Genomic DNA, 13778 nt, shown 5'->3' on the forward strand with positions numbered 1-13778 from the left:
AAGGGGGTTGTTACCAGTCCCCGTGGTAACCAGGTGTGATCCTTACCTCGATGTCGCCACGTTTGGGGAATGCTGACATATATATTTGGGGTGTGAGAAAAACATGCATTCCCAGATGGGTGCAAAAAAACATGTTTTTTTTAATTGCACAGCTTTTCAGCTTTACATTCTGGTATAATGCACACTTAAAAAAAGTCTTGTATTTAGATTTCTTTTAAGCTTTTCCATAAAAAATGGTCTATCATTAATTGTTTTTACTCTATATTTACTCCTTTTTTACAATTGAATTCCCGTTAATGTGTTAATGTGGGCACCATTTTACACCAAAGTAAAATCATTGCATGTGGGTTTAGTTGTTTTTTATTTACAATAACAATATTACACAAAAAATAATACACATAATACAATATAAAACATTACATTTTCATTAGAAATAGTACAAAAATATGTTCAAAAGTGAGACAGAAAACTGAAATGTGAAGTTTGGAAATATCTGCTGAGATGTGATATGGATACAGAGTAAAAAAGATGGATGCTACAGTTTATGCTGTGTTGGTCCCATGTGGCCAGTCCCCCGTGTCGAACATGTGTGACATCAAATAGTCCTCGTACTGTCCGTCTATCAGCTTGGCTGCATTGTTGCGAGCGAACCAGCAGTCCACGTTCTGAGTGCCGCTGAAGATCCTCCGGTTTTTCTTCACCACCGGCACAGAGCGCTCCTTCACCTTCAGGACGGGCGACGGTTCACTGTCTGCCTCCGCAGGAAGTTCTGCCAGGCCCACCTCCTCATACAGGAACTGACCTGAAAGAAGAAATGAATCAAAGGTTCAAGTCTCAGAGTTTGACTGATGTGAGTCTTTGAAGGCCAGCCAGTTACCTCTGGATTTGGTGTCAATTTGCTTGTAGGAAAATACAGTTCTGCAATTTGACATTCAATTCAGCATTTTTAACTGAAATCCATCGCTGGCAATAAAGGTGGATTCAAGAAAAATACCATGGTTTCAGTGGATGAATCGTCATCTGTCACATGTACGCTTATGGTGGTCTACCTACAGTACCATGTCTTGGCTTTACCTACTAAATAAACATTTCTTTCAGCAAAAACTAATACAAGTCCACCCCAATTGAACACTACTCAACAGAACTCATAACCTTTTCCGTAATCATATTTATATTACTGGATCCTGTGGCACTTTACTGACGCTATAATATTGTCTGATATACCCTACAAGTTTGCTTTTATGAGCTGAAATTAGGGCTCTACGCGTTTGTTTTTATTGTTAAATGAAAATAAATGATGGATCATATCTGTCCTACCAAACGCTCAGTCAAAACAATAATTAAAGCTCATTGTCTCCTACCCAGCAGGCCGTGGCACTGATGCGACAGCCCCTTGCTGTTTCCGATGTAAAACCCTAGATGGTCCCTCTGGTATGAGGCTGGATTCTTGTACTGATGCAGCAGAATCACGAACATGACGTTTCCTCCGACCGTCACCGTCACGTTAGACTTTCCCACGATGGACACTGACAGAACGCCGCTGTCCACCGACACTGTGGAGTGGCAGGGCAGTACCATCCGGTCCCGCCCGTCCAGGATGACCTTCTTAGGGGTCACCTCGATGTAGGCGCGTTTCGGAAGATCCACCACGATGGTGATGGTGCTGAAATACGTGCGCTGCTTCTTGTGGCTGCCGGGTGGAGCTGGGGCACCGATTAGCTTACCGTTCACTGTCACACCTGTAGACAAATAACAGAAATGAACACCTAACCAGTGGTGGAATGTAACAAAAATACATTTACTTAAGTACTGCAGGTACTCTACCAAAGTATTTTCATTTTTGTGTTTAATATTTAGTTCCTCAGTACTTCTTCCACATTGGCAGTCCGCACCCAATGCAAACATAATTATATTTTTAATGTGAAACAATGGTTTAATCTGTGGATGTCTTACCAGAGTTCTTGTGGTCGGACACCAGGCGCAGGATGTGTCCCGGCTCTCCGTTGATGTTGAAGCAAACCGTCAGTTTACTCATCGGGAACTCCACCACAAAATGGGGGTCACCGTCAGCTGAGGACGTTTAAAGGTTAAGAGAGAGAAAGACATATTAAAGTGCATTCTAAAACCGCAAAAAGGATCAGAATTATAACAAGCCGACTTAAGGTGGATTGCGTGAAGTGATTTTTTTAGAGCATACTCTTTACGTTATGTGAAACAAGGCAGTTTCATGTAAGAGTATACAGGAAGATGGATGTTGCAAGTTGTTACACTTACCATAAAGTATATAATGTATACAATGTTTGACACATTTAGGCTTTCATTTGTATTATTTTTTTTTAATTATTTTTTTTAATTATTTTTTTTTATTATTTTTTTTATTATGTCATAACTTAGTACTTTTTTTAACATATGTAACATTAAGCTGGCTGTGGCTCTTTCCTGCTGTAACGATGCCCCTCTATGGGACTAATAAAGGCATTCCGATTCTGACCAATAAGACTCATCACTTTAATCATTTGACAATTCTGTAAAACCTCTACCTAATATAAGAAAGTAAATGTCTCACAAGCAGCTCTTTAATTTGGTAATGTAGCAGTTCATATTGGTTTTCATAAGATAGTTTATATATTTTTGCTGGATTCTCCTTAGGCTTGTGAGAACCAGCGAAGATGAATAGAGAACCACAGTAATGAGGGGGTCATTAGCCCTCACTTACTGCCTCTGATGGGGTCCCTCTCTTTGCTGTAACACATGCACAAACAGCATCCACTTCTCATGCCTTAAGTCCGTCCCATTCGACCGCAGTGTGTGCGTTGCTGGACACGCACTTGCATGTTTAAAGTGCCAGGTAGTGCTGGTGTTGGTATTTCAATTAGACCCTGTGTGTTCCTCTATTCAGGTCATGTTCAGAGGCATCTTTTAGACTGTCTGACTAACATCCAAATTACAGGCTGCCCACACACAGAGTTTAGAGAGAGAGTCTACTGTCCATTCCCCTTCTTCTCTCTTTCAAGTCTCCTTTTGGAGTCTTTTAACCACGGCATATGTGCTTATGGTATATAGGGTTCAGATGTAAAACTGTTTACATGAAAGAGGGAATGAGGAGTCACCTGATGTTTTGAAGACGGTGATGGATTTCTTGTCTGGTCTTCTCTCAACTTTACCTGCAAGGGAAAATTACCATTGCAATGATTGAGATGGCAGCCATTGTTTGAGGCTTCCTCTCAACATCTTCCATATTTGTTTGTTAGTTGTTTTCGTTTTTTCTAAAATGTAGCTCTCAAAAGTTTGTAATTTGTACCTTTGCAGAGGACAAAGATGTAGTTAGCTTGGATTGCAAACAATTAAAATGGCTCCCAATGTGACCAAGCTGAATTACGTTTAAAAAATCATGGAAACGTATTGGTTCTCACTTACAGAACAACCTACTCCCACCCCTAAACACTCACTAAGCTAACCCTTTTAGCCACAGTTTGGTTAAACTAGGCTACCATGAGCAGCTAACCTTGCTAGCAGATTATGGCTATACACAGTTTGTTGTTAATGTGTTGTATTATAATACTTGTTTTTCAGCCATTTAACTCAGTCACAGTTGTAACTCATTAGTACTGCTCCTGCTGTTCTCTGAAAATGACCAACTTATCAGATCCACCGTGAGGATTTCATTCCCAAAACAATTTCAGTTTGAATCCCACTTTAGACAGTTTTTGGATACCTCTTACTACCAGAACTTGAAGAACGACCTTACCTATCTTGTTGCCTAGAGATAGATTCTGACTGCTTGGCTTTTTGTTGTCTCTCTGTGGCTCTTCATCCTCTGCGTCACTTGGCAGCTCATTGACAGTTGAGACAGCGTCACCAGATGATGGGGGTCTGGTTGGCGTCGGGGCCATGGTGCCATCGGCGAGGACCTCAGGCTTCTCCACCACCATGTTGGTGAGGGGGGTGAGGAAGTTGTAGGTCAGAGAAAGATTGGTTGCCTGCTTGATGTGGTCTTCTCTTTCTTTGCTAGTTTGGCTGCGTAGACGTGACCGTAGCCCTTCCTTGACACTCAGAAAACCCCAGACGCGCTGCACAAAATCCTCCGCTATCGAACCCAAAGCAATTCCTAATCCATGTGTGACCCCTGACGCTGGTGTTTTAGGGCCAGACGCCATTGCTACTCTGGCTGCATTCACATGTTTCTCAGTCTCAATCTGCCGGTTCCCCAGAGGTATGTCGGTTTCCAGGATGATGTTCTTGTCATTGTTGCTGGCTGTAACTTGGACGTGGAGCGATTCCACGCTGTCGTTGGTAAGCTTGCCGGCGATGACAATCTCGGAGCCGTTGAAGTAGTTGGTGAACAGATGCTGAGTGACGTACTGGACCGAGTCCTCTGTGTAGTTGATCCTGATGTCGGACAGTAGAGGAGTTCCTATCTCATCATAGAACCTGTAGAGGAACAAGGAGAGGTAGAATAATGTTTTTAAGATCTGTTATTGCATAATTAAGTAGCCTAGTGTATGTGTGGGTTCGTTTAGCACAAAAGTTGTCTTTTCCTTTCCTTGATCTGATGACTCTTTTCATCAATGTCAAGGAAAAGTGGTAAAAAAAGACATTCCTTTGTTGTAGCCTGACATTCTTTTAAACTGGCTCTCATTCTTTGTCCGTACCTCCCAACGTCACTCGTATGCTCCTTTGCCCCTTCACCTGAGGACAATGCTATGCTAATGTTACTGTATAACTCTCAAGCACCAATTTAGTCAAATGAATGCTAATTTGAAGGTTGTAAAATTTTTCCACATAGACCGTTAATTTCCTTAAAAGTTGATTTCATGCATTATAGTTATTTTCTCCTTTCTATTATTCTGTAGAAACATAACAATAGATACTTTTCTGCGGGGCTGTTCTGATATCAATTTTGCTCAGAAATGTTGTCAGCCTTATTTCTTAAACTTATTGAGTCACATATGCACACAGTATCCGAAACCTGACATCCACCTGGTCTATTCTGTTTCTGTTGTTTTAGTCACGTTAAGTGCTTTGCTCAAGGGCACATCAGCGGTAGTTTTTGCAGCAAAAATAGAAGCCTATTATACCACGTTTCATCAAATGTCTAGTATTCAAACAAACCATCTTCCGGCCATAAACCTGCTTGTCTAACCTCTCAAGGCTGCTTCCACCCCACTTCAGAGTTTGTGCACACATTCATTAAAGAGTGTGTATAAAGCAAAGGTTGTGGATGTGTGTATGTGTGTGCAATTCCCCTGTCCTATCCTTGTAGTCACACCGCAGCAAACCTCCTCACCCTCCTTTTTAACAGCATGTTTGTTCAAGCAGGACGAGGGCTATTATCTGAGGAGTCTATCTGTTAACCCCACATACACACTCAGATGCAGGTTTCACAACACACACACATTCCTGCTCTGCTGAACAAACACCTTGTGTGTCCGAGTGCGGAAGAGGGTTGTGTGTAAAGGATAGGGAAGAAAATTGAGAGAGAAAGAGACTGACTGTTGTAGTCTGTGGCTTTCCTATTTTGAAGTTGATTAAAGAGGACTGTTGTCAGCACCGTCACATTTGCGGTCCTCGTTCACTCATAACTTGATGAAAGATGGAGGGACGTGTCAGAGGGGAGGGATTAAGGGGAGCTAATTGGCTAATAAGACGCAGATTCTACACATTTAAGGGTCAATTTGACAATAATGAATTATTTGAGGTTAAAGTCATTGATATCATCTTATGTCTTTTCAATGTTTGTTCGAAACACCTAATGTCTTGTAGGTGATTCATACCAAAGTCCTGTTTGATCATCAGCAAGTTTTGGCAATTTCAATGCAAACACGTTATTAAGCAGCGAAGGTGGATACAGAAAATAAAGCCCCTCAAGGGATCAAACCAAGACAACTTTCAGAACATGTCTTTACTATCTTGAGTTTATGTCAACTCTTGGGTGGGATGATCAGGAATGGCCAAATTGGTCGCCATTTTTACAAATCCATGTTGGCATATTGGAAATTATGAATTCCTATCCTATATTTATCTATACAAAAATAATTATGTTTGGACATATCACAAGATGGCCTTTAATGGAAGAAATATTGCTTCAAGAGACTGGACTGATATAAAGAGGACCCTCTTACCCTTTGAGCATAGCGCTGGCGTCTGCGTCCTCAGGGATGCGTCTCATCATCCCACAGTTTTCCAGAGCCATGCGGTCCAGCAGGCGATAATCCACGTCATTCCCCATCCCGATGGTGAAGATGCAGAACTTCTCCTGCACAGCTGAGCGAGTGTTTCCCAAGATCGCTGTGGGCTTGATCTCTCCTACCGTTGGCCGTCCATCCGTCATGAATATGATGAGGGAGACGCTGTTCGGGCCGGCGTCAGGGCTTGAGAGGTACTCACGAAGCAGATCGGAACCAGTTTGGATGCCACCATCGATATTTGTGCCTGCAGTGAGTGAGGAGATGTCAGAGCAAATCCTATTTAAGGATTGGAAGTACAGTCAATAAGTTGAACTTGAAGATTTAATGGCCAGCCCTGGAGGTCACACACCCCTTAAAGTGGTTTTCCACTTTAAACCCACAGTGTCATTAAATGCAGATAATCCTTTTCTGTCTAGATATTTCAATGTAATCTGTTTACTTCGCTATCAAAAGTATAGGGACTGTGGAGAAGAAGGAAAAACCATAAAGAAAATAATGACCTCCAGTGGGCACCATCATGTAAATAAACTTCTTGGCATCTCTGATGTTCAGCGGCGTCACCGGTACGAGGCGATTCGGCTGCCACACTTTGATCTTGTTGGAGAAGCTGATGAAGTTAAAGTGATCGCCAGGTCGCAGATCCTTCAGAATGGTGAACAGAGCATCTTTAGTCTGAAAAAAAAGATAAATAATTTAACCTTGTGTCAATCCAACCTACAGAAGAAGACTAGGGTTCTCCTTAAACTATATGTTGAATGACATTTGAGTTTAAGTCTAAGATTGTAATTAGTTGCCCCTTGTCTTTGGTCATGCAACGGTTTCATCTGTTCATTGCAGTTGTATTTGCCCTTGTCTGGCCATTTAGACAGTAATCCTTGCATTCGTGCAGACACAATTGATCGGAAACATCACAATGTTCTCCACCCGCACCGTAGGTGTTTGATTGTTTGCTGATGATTCAGCGTTATACCTTTTTTTAAATCATCATGAACTGCCCCAACGAGGGATTTGTTTTCTGTTCTGTATACAGTATGAACAGTGTAGTATCGGTCCAACAAAGAGTCGATCCATATCTTGTGGTGCACCCTTGAAACTTAAGATATCATGCTTCAAATGTGTCTTTGTAAATAGAAAAAGACATGAAAGGTATACAGACTTCGTCCTACTTTTTTGTTATGGAGCTTTAGAATGTCAGCATCTTTGCTGCATTGAGCGTGGGTGATATATAATTTGGTGCTGGGAGGTTTACAATGTCTATAAGCAGTATACAGCAGGGGTGAGAACCACACTGAAACCCTCTATTGTGGAGCCACGTCAAACACACTTGTTGTTCTGTTCCTGTGGCTCGCTGGGGGTTGGCAAAGGGTGGGGGATTGGATCAAGGGGTCGAGGGTGCTGTTGTCTAAAAAGTTCCATTACCCCATAGACACTGACCTTCCTCCCTCACAACACGGCCTTGTGCTGTATGTTTCCACTTTTTTCTTTCTCACTGAAAATCTGTTTTTTTCTCTGCTCTGTTTCTGCGCTCATGGCAGCTGCAGAGATCAGCTGTTAGTCTCGCCGAGGGGATTATCGTGCTATTGCAGATGGAGGGAAAAGGTCTGATATTGATATTCCAGTGTGGGAGGGTGGAGGTGGGGTGTAGGGTTTCTGATCTGATACAGCCATTGAAATTCTTCTTAAAGACAGAGTCAGTCATTGGAAGGAATAACTTTATCACTCTGGAAAAGTAAGCTGAAACTTTTTCTGCAATAGGGTTAGAAAAACTTTAATGTGAAAATACCCCAAATGTTTCAGCCTTCAGTGTGGATGCAACAGATTCCCAAAATGCAATTGCTTCTATAAATTAACTTTAAAATAGAAATATCCCAAATCCCACGCGTTCTCCTGGTTAAGAGTGGAAACCCTACACAGATCGCTTAAGACAAACAACACTTGTTAACACATTCCAGCAGCTTTAGCTTCCAAACGTCGAGATAACCTTTCTAAGTGTGCTGCTTTACCTGTCTGATCTTCGTCCCCACCATGGAGGCACTGGTGTCGATCACAAACACCACATTCTTGGGCACCGCCGGCAGGTCTTTGGGGGCGAAGTAGTGGACAAAGTGGCCGTTTAAAACCTAGGAAAGAAAGAGGTTTACAGACATGCAACAGGCAGTGAGTTGCATCAGTTGAGTGTGATTTAGAAAAGAAGTGCAGACACAGCGAAGTGTTTGGCAGCGAAGTGTTTGGCAGCGGAGTGACGGCGGTGGCAAGAAACCAGAGAACTGAATCACTAACGGGTGGGTGGAGGAGTGTGTGTAAAGTTGGATGGGAATTTAGTGTGCAACATATGAAAGCTAATGCTTTTTCACTCTGCTTCTCATCATCAAAATGTTCGCTTCTCTTTGTGTCTATAATGCAGAGTCTACAAAGGGATCGTAGTGTACCTGAATGTCTCCTATCCCCATCTCTCTCTGCACATCGTAGCGGATCACAAAGTCTCCCAGCAAGCCGTTGGTGGTGATCTTGGCCTGTTGGACGATGTTCGGGCCGAAGGTGATCTTGCAGATGTTTTTCTCCTGTTTGATCACAGAGGTGACGGGAGGGTCCTTCTTCACTGAGGCACAAAGACAGGAGGTTTTAGAAAAAGAATCAAAGCAAAGATTGAAAAAGTAAAACTATATTAAATATATGATCAAATAAAATATGATGTGTGTAACCTTGTGTTTTTGAAGATCCGGAGTTGGTGCTCCTGCCGTTGCGCAGCGGCAGCACCTGGAGGTGGGTGATGGGGGAGTGGTCCACGATGGTGACGTCCAGGCTGAGGCGGCTGACCAGCTGGAGCGGTCGCAGGCTCGTCACGTGTTCGTAGCGTCCGAGCCGCCGCTGCAGCAGCTCCTCGTACGTCAGCAGGAACACGGCCCGGTTCCGACCCGGGATGCTGGCCGACATCCTGAACACCTCCAACTCCTGCTCTGGGCTGTAGGGTGGAGAGGGGAGGAGACAGAGTAATGGTCAGGTACCCTTTAAACTGTGCATTACTATCTTATTAATACTATATTGTAATATACAAGTTTTATTTTGTGGTACAATGTGCATATTTTTACTTTATTCAATTTTTTTTATATATCTTTCTTTTATTCTACGATGCGTTTTTTCGTTTTATGTCAATATTTTATACTATTTTTTATTTACTTTAGTTTTAACTCTTAAAGCCACTGTCAACAAGCCGCATCTCCCCGAGGATAAATAAAGTATTCTGATTCTGATTTCTGCAAGTTTTTAAATTTTTACATAATTGTTTACAAGTTTGTATTTGAATATGCTGATCAGCCATTGATTTGCATTCATTTTTAGTTTGGTATGAATATCAAACTGTGTTTAAATATTTTCATTTGAATTGTCGTGGAATACGGTCTATCCTTTTTTAAGCTAACACTGCATAGGGTCACAGTTGGAAAAACTTTCATTCTACACAAAGTGACTTAGTAATATTTTAAATGTAAACATTGAGGAGTGGTCTTTGGGTTGTTTGGTCAAGAATCATTGGGGTTTACTGCAGGTGTATTAGTATATTTTATTACTCTTTAATTTCACTCCTTTTTCTTATCCTGTCTATATTAGCCACCGTTTCTATTATGAGTGTGCTCTCTCCAAACATCAGTGTTCACAGCTGTAATATGGAGGTTAAATAAAGTAAAGCCACAGCTGGAAATGAAAAAACAAGTAACCATTAGACTAGAGGAGGAGGAGCACCCAGGTGATATCGTACATTTGATACTGCCTTTGTGTAATCTCACAATCCTCTCCTTCCTCCCTCGGCCCTTTCTTTACAACGGAGTCACTGAATCACCAAATCTCATTCAATTAAATGTCCCTTTTTCATATGACAGCTGGAAACGTGATGTCATTTCTTCCATATGTCACTTTTTGGTTCACAGATTTATACGACAATCCTGGCCTCTGGAGAAATGATCTTAACACACGCACGCACACACACACACACACACGCACACACACACACACATTAGTGGTGGAAAAATATGTCAGATCCTTTACTAAAGAAAAAATACTAAGATATGATTAAGAAAAGTATTTAAAGGTAATATCATTTTTCTGTCTTCTCGCTCATTGTTTTAGGTTAGTTTACTTTAATCTATATCAAAACATCACGTTTCAAAAGTTCTTCACAAGTTGTGTGTATACAAATATGAATTTATAAAGTAACTAAAGCTAGTAAAGTAAATTTCCTTCTGAATTGTAATGGAGACAAAAATACTCAAGTAAAATGTAAGTATGTCAAATTTGTAATTAAGTACAGTTCCTAGGTAAAAGTACTTACTTGACCACCATTGACACACACACTCACAGGACACACTCTTATTGGCTGCCGAGTTGTGGTTAAAGTGTGTTTAGTTGGGATATTATTCATATTTGTTTGCCAAATAGGAACATTGGAGGGAGCGAGAGCCTGCTGTGTTATTAGGAGGAGACGTCAGACGTTAGGAGGGGCCACACACACACACACACACACACACACACACACACACACACACACACACACACACACACACACACACACACACACACACACACACACACACACACACACACACACACACACACACACACACACACACACACACACACACACACACACACACACACACACACACACACACACACACACACACACACACACACACACTCTCTCTCTCTCTCTCTCTCTCAGGTTACTCTTACCTTGCTTCACCTGACTCTTTGTTCCGGGCTTTTCCATTCTCCTGCTGGACCTTCTTCTGCTTGGGCCTGACCTCGCTCTGGTAGACGCGCCCTCCGATGATCCTGGTTCAGGGGGTCAAAGGTTGAGGATTAGATTGCATGCGGACCACCTATTGTCCCGTTTAGACTTGGCGTTCTCACACAATAGACAGAATTTGTGGGTGAAATCCTGTTATTACCTGTTTATGGGGGTGCATGTGAATGAACTGTGGTCACTGAGTATGTTAACAACAGTTAACCCTTTTCTTGTCTCCTTGCTAGCGTCTCCATAGAAACCAAAACATCGTAAATCCTTCCAGCCTCACCCGATGATGCTATTATTTGGTGTTATAGCTCTAAATTGTAAAATGGTGTGCTACATTTTCTGCTGATAAGATTTTAAATTGCTTTCAAGAAGGTTATGGGAATTTATATTTGGATATCTGCTCCCTTTTTTAAGATGGTTGTTTATATTAGGAAAAGCTTTGAGTTCAACTTGCCAAATCTAGCTGACTGTCTTAGTTAAACTTCATTTATACTCTCTTTATCTTCTGTTTTTGTTTACTAAAGTGTATTACATGCCTTTTGTATTTGCTTATAATACACATTGAGGGGAGACTCCTTGTATTAGCAACTTTTTAAGTCTCATCAACTTGCCTTTTCTCTTTGTTTTTGCAATTAGAGAAAATGGTTCTCAACCTGGGGGTCAGGCCATTTTTATAGACCCTAAGATAAAACGTAGGTGTGAAACAATAATAATAGGGCCAGAAAGGAACATTTACATATTGTCTGTGCCTTATGGGATCATTTTTGACACTTTATTCTGAAGTACGGGTTGCTTTTAGCTCCTTATGAATTAAAAAATCCAGTTAAAATTGACCATGCTCTCAGTTGGTTCAGTATATTTCATAATCACTAATACAAATGTTTTAATATCCATTGTTTTATGTGTTGATGGGGTTTATTTGATTTTTAAATGAGGCAGATTTTCCTTAGTTACAATGTGTCCAGGTTACAGTGAAATCCAACTTTGTGTCTTAATATTGCATTGATCATGTTAGAATGATTTTGTGTTCTGTGAGGTATTGTTGGTGCTCATACTACAGGACTCTTACATGGTGAAGTTGGAGACGTATGCTCCGGCGGGGATCTGGAAGCTGAAAACCCCCTCTGCGGCGGCGGAGTGTCGGTTGAGCATGGCGCAGTACACGGCGGTGAAGGCGTAGCGGGAGATGATGGTGGTCTTGATGGAGAGCTCTTGGATGTGAGGCTTAGACTCCTGCAGAGGTAAAACGCTCACATCAGAAGCAAATACGCTAATTTGGCACAGTTTACGCATATTTTCTGTGCGTATTAAAACCTCAGATGTATTTTTGATTAGCTAAGATGTCTCACCCTAAGACACCCTGAATTCCTCCATAGTAACAATAACCAAATACAGGGAGAGGAATATGTTCCCATGAGCTAAGTGCATTACAGATACTTTGGCACAGCTGCGCGCTTGGCGGTCCTCCTGCGCGTCACGCCCTATGCGCACAACTTTAGGGGATAACCTCCAAAAAACTGAACATTTTTCATGCATTCTATGTCAGTATTAAAGATATCAAGTTATATTTAGTCATGTTTTTTAGGAGTTCAAACTCCTTTACTTCTATAATATTGATCATCCAGCACAAGACTCCAGGACATTTTTTTTTTGCTTAAAATATTGAATGCCTTTTCTTTGCAACTACGGTATTGTTTACCTTTGGGCTCTATCCCAAACTCAAATATTTAGTGTCTAAATAAAATAAAACTCAATAAAGAAAGAAAAATATTGAAATATCTTCGTATACATTTGATCTTACCTTTGTTAAGATAGTTTTCACCTGCCGTGGGACCCTGCGTGGCGCCTGTGTGTACAAGAAAAATGTCAGATAAGGACTTCCAAACAGCAGAATATAACACCTTCGTCCTTTTTAAAAGTCTTACAATGTCTAAATCAAAGTCTGCGAGGTCGACATCATCTTCAAACAGGGATTCCTCCTGTTGCCCCAGAACTGTCGGACTGGAGCAAATGATCAGAAAAGTGAGCAGCAGCAGCAGCATCGTGCAGTCCTTCTCCAGTTAAACTCAGACAGATAAATGGGACATTATTTCCAGCGCTGCGTCTCCGAGTCTCCGTCTGTCCTGAGAAGAGTGACCGGACAGAGAGAGGACAGCCCGGGGCCGATCAGAAACCCCCCCCCCCCGGAGGAGAGGGATGCACAGTTTCAGACCACTGCTGCTTGGATATTACTTGTAAAAACATAAGCAAAGTAAAAACGTACTGGCTTTCTTGGCTGTCCTGATAGGAATGAGTTTTTTTGTAATACTATATTACATGACTTTGTTATATTTATTATACATTTGAGATTAGATTAGATTCTATAGGAGTGTTGGATTTTATGCAACTATGAGTAACACGACAAAAGAAGTCCCTGAACACGTTCACTCTTTTTTGCAAGGTGTGTAGGTTTCGTTTCAACATTACGGAGGCACAAATATTAGGCAGCAGGTGTAACATATGTGAGCTTTAAAACCTAAATGTCCTGGATTCAGGGCAGTTTTTATGCACCAACTTCTGGTAAAAATGTGTTTTATTTATTTGGGTAAAAAGATTAAATGCAGCAGGCACCAGGTCTTTTAAAAATAATTACATGGTACCTAGAATTATTATCTTATGGATTTATTTAAATACAATTTCCACCTAAAAAGGTTGAGGTTAAGCTAAAAAATTCTGTATCCGGTATTTTCTAGCATGTCCCTCACCTATGTTATCATTTAGTCAGTTCTGACTCATAGGGAGAGAGATATGACATCATTTTA

The 13778-nt window shown here is 41.3% G+C and overlaps 1 protein-coding gene across 1 annotated transcript; it reads right to left on the minus strand.

Moving 5' to 3' along the window:
- Positions 1-344: 344 nt before the first annotated feature.
- On the minus strand, positions 345-13063 carry itih5 (inter-alpha-trypsin inhibitor heavy chain 5). The gene is made up of 14 exons (XM_034074999.2): positions 12903-13063; positions 12779-12823; positions 12047-12210; positions 10914-11015; positions 8891-9150; positions 8618-8787; positions 8192-8308; positions 6689-6860; positions 6123-6432; positions 3749-4431; positions 3111-3164; positions 1954-2070; positions 1362-1739; positions 345-802 (listed from the first exon to the last, which is right to left on the minus strand). The coding sequence occupies exons 1-14, from the start codon at positions 13017-13019 to the stop codon at positions 543-545; spliced, it is 2949 nt and encodes a 982-aa protein (XP_033930890.1). The 5' UTR covers positions 13020-13063; the 3' UTR covers positions 345-542.
- Between the last annotated feature and the right edge of the window lie 715 nt (positions 13064-13778).

The sequence above is a fragment of the Pseudochaenichthys georgianus genome, chromosome 23 (genome assembly GCF_902827115.2).
Source record: "Pseudochaenichthys georgianus chromosome 23, fPseGeo1.2, whole genome shotgun sequence".
In the NCBI taxonomy this organism is placed as follows: domain Eukaryota; kingdom Metazoa; phylum Chordata; class Actinopteri; order Perciformes; family Channichthyidae; genus Pseudochaenichthys; species Pseudochaenichthys georgianus.

Excerpts from the sequence above, each read along its gene's own strand:
- itih5 (XM_034074999.2), bottom strand. The coding sequence starts at position 13,019 with ATGCTGCTGCTGCTGCTCACTTTTCTGATCATTTGCTCCAGTCCGACA. Across the intron at positions 4,432-6,122 it reads GCCAGCGCTATGCTCAAAGG|GTTCTATGATGAGATAGGAA; the intron begins GTAAGAGGGTCC and ends GTTCCTCTACAG. Across the intron at positions 1,740-1,953 it reads GTCCGACCACAAGAACTCTG|GTGTGACAGTGAACGGTAAG; the intron begins GTAAGACATCCA and ends ATTTGTCTACAG.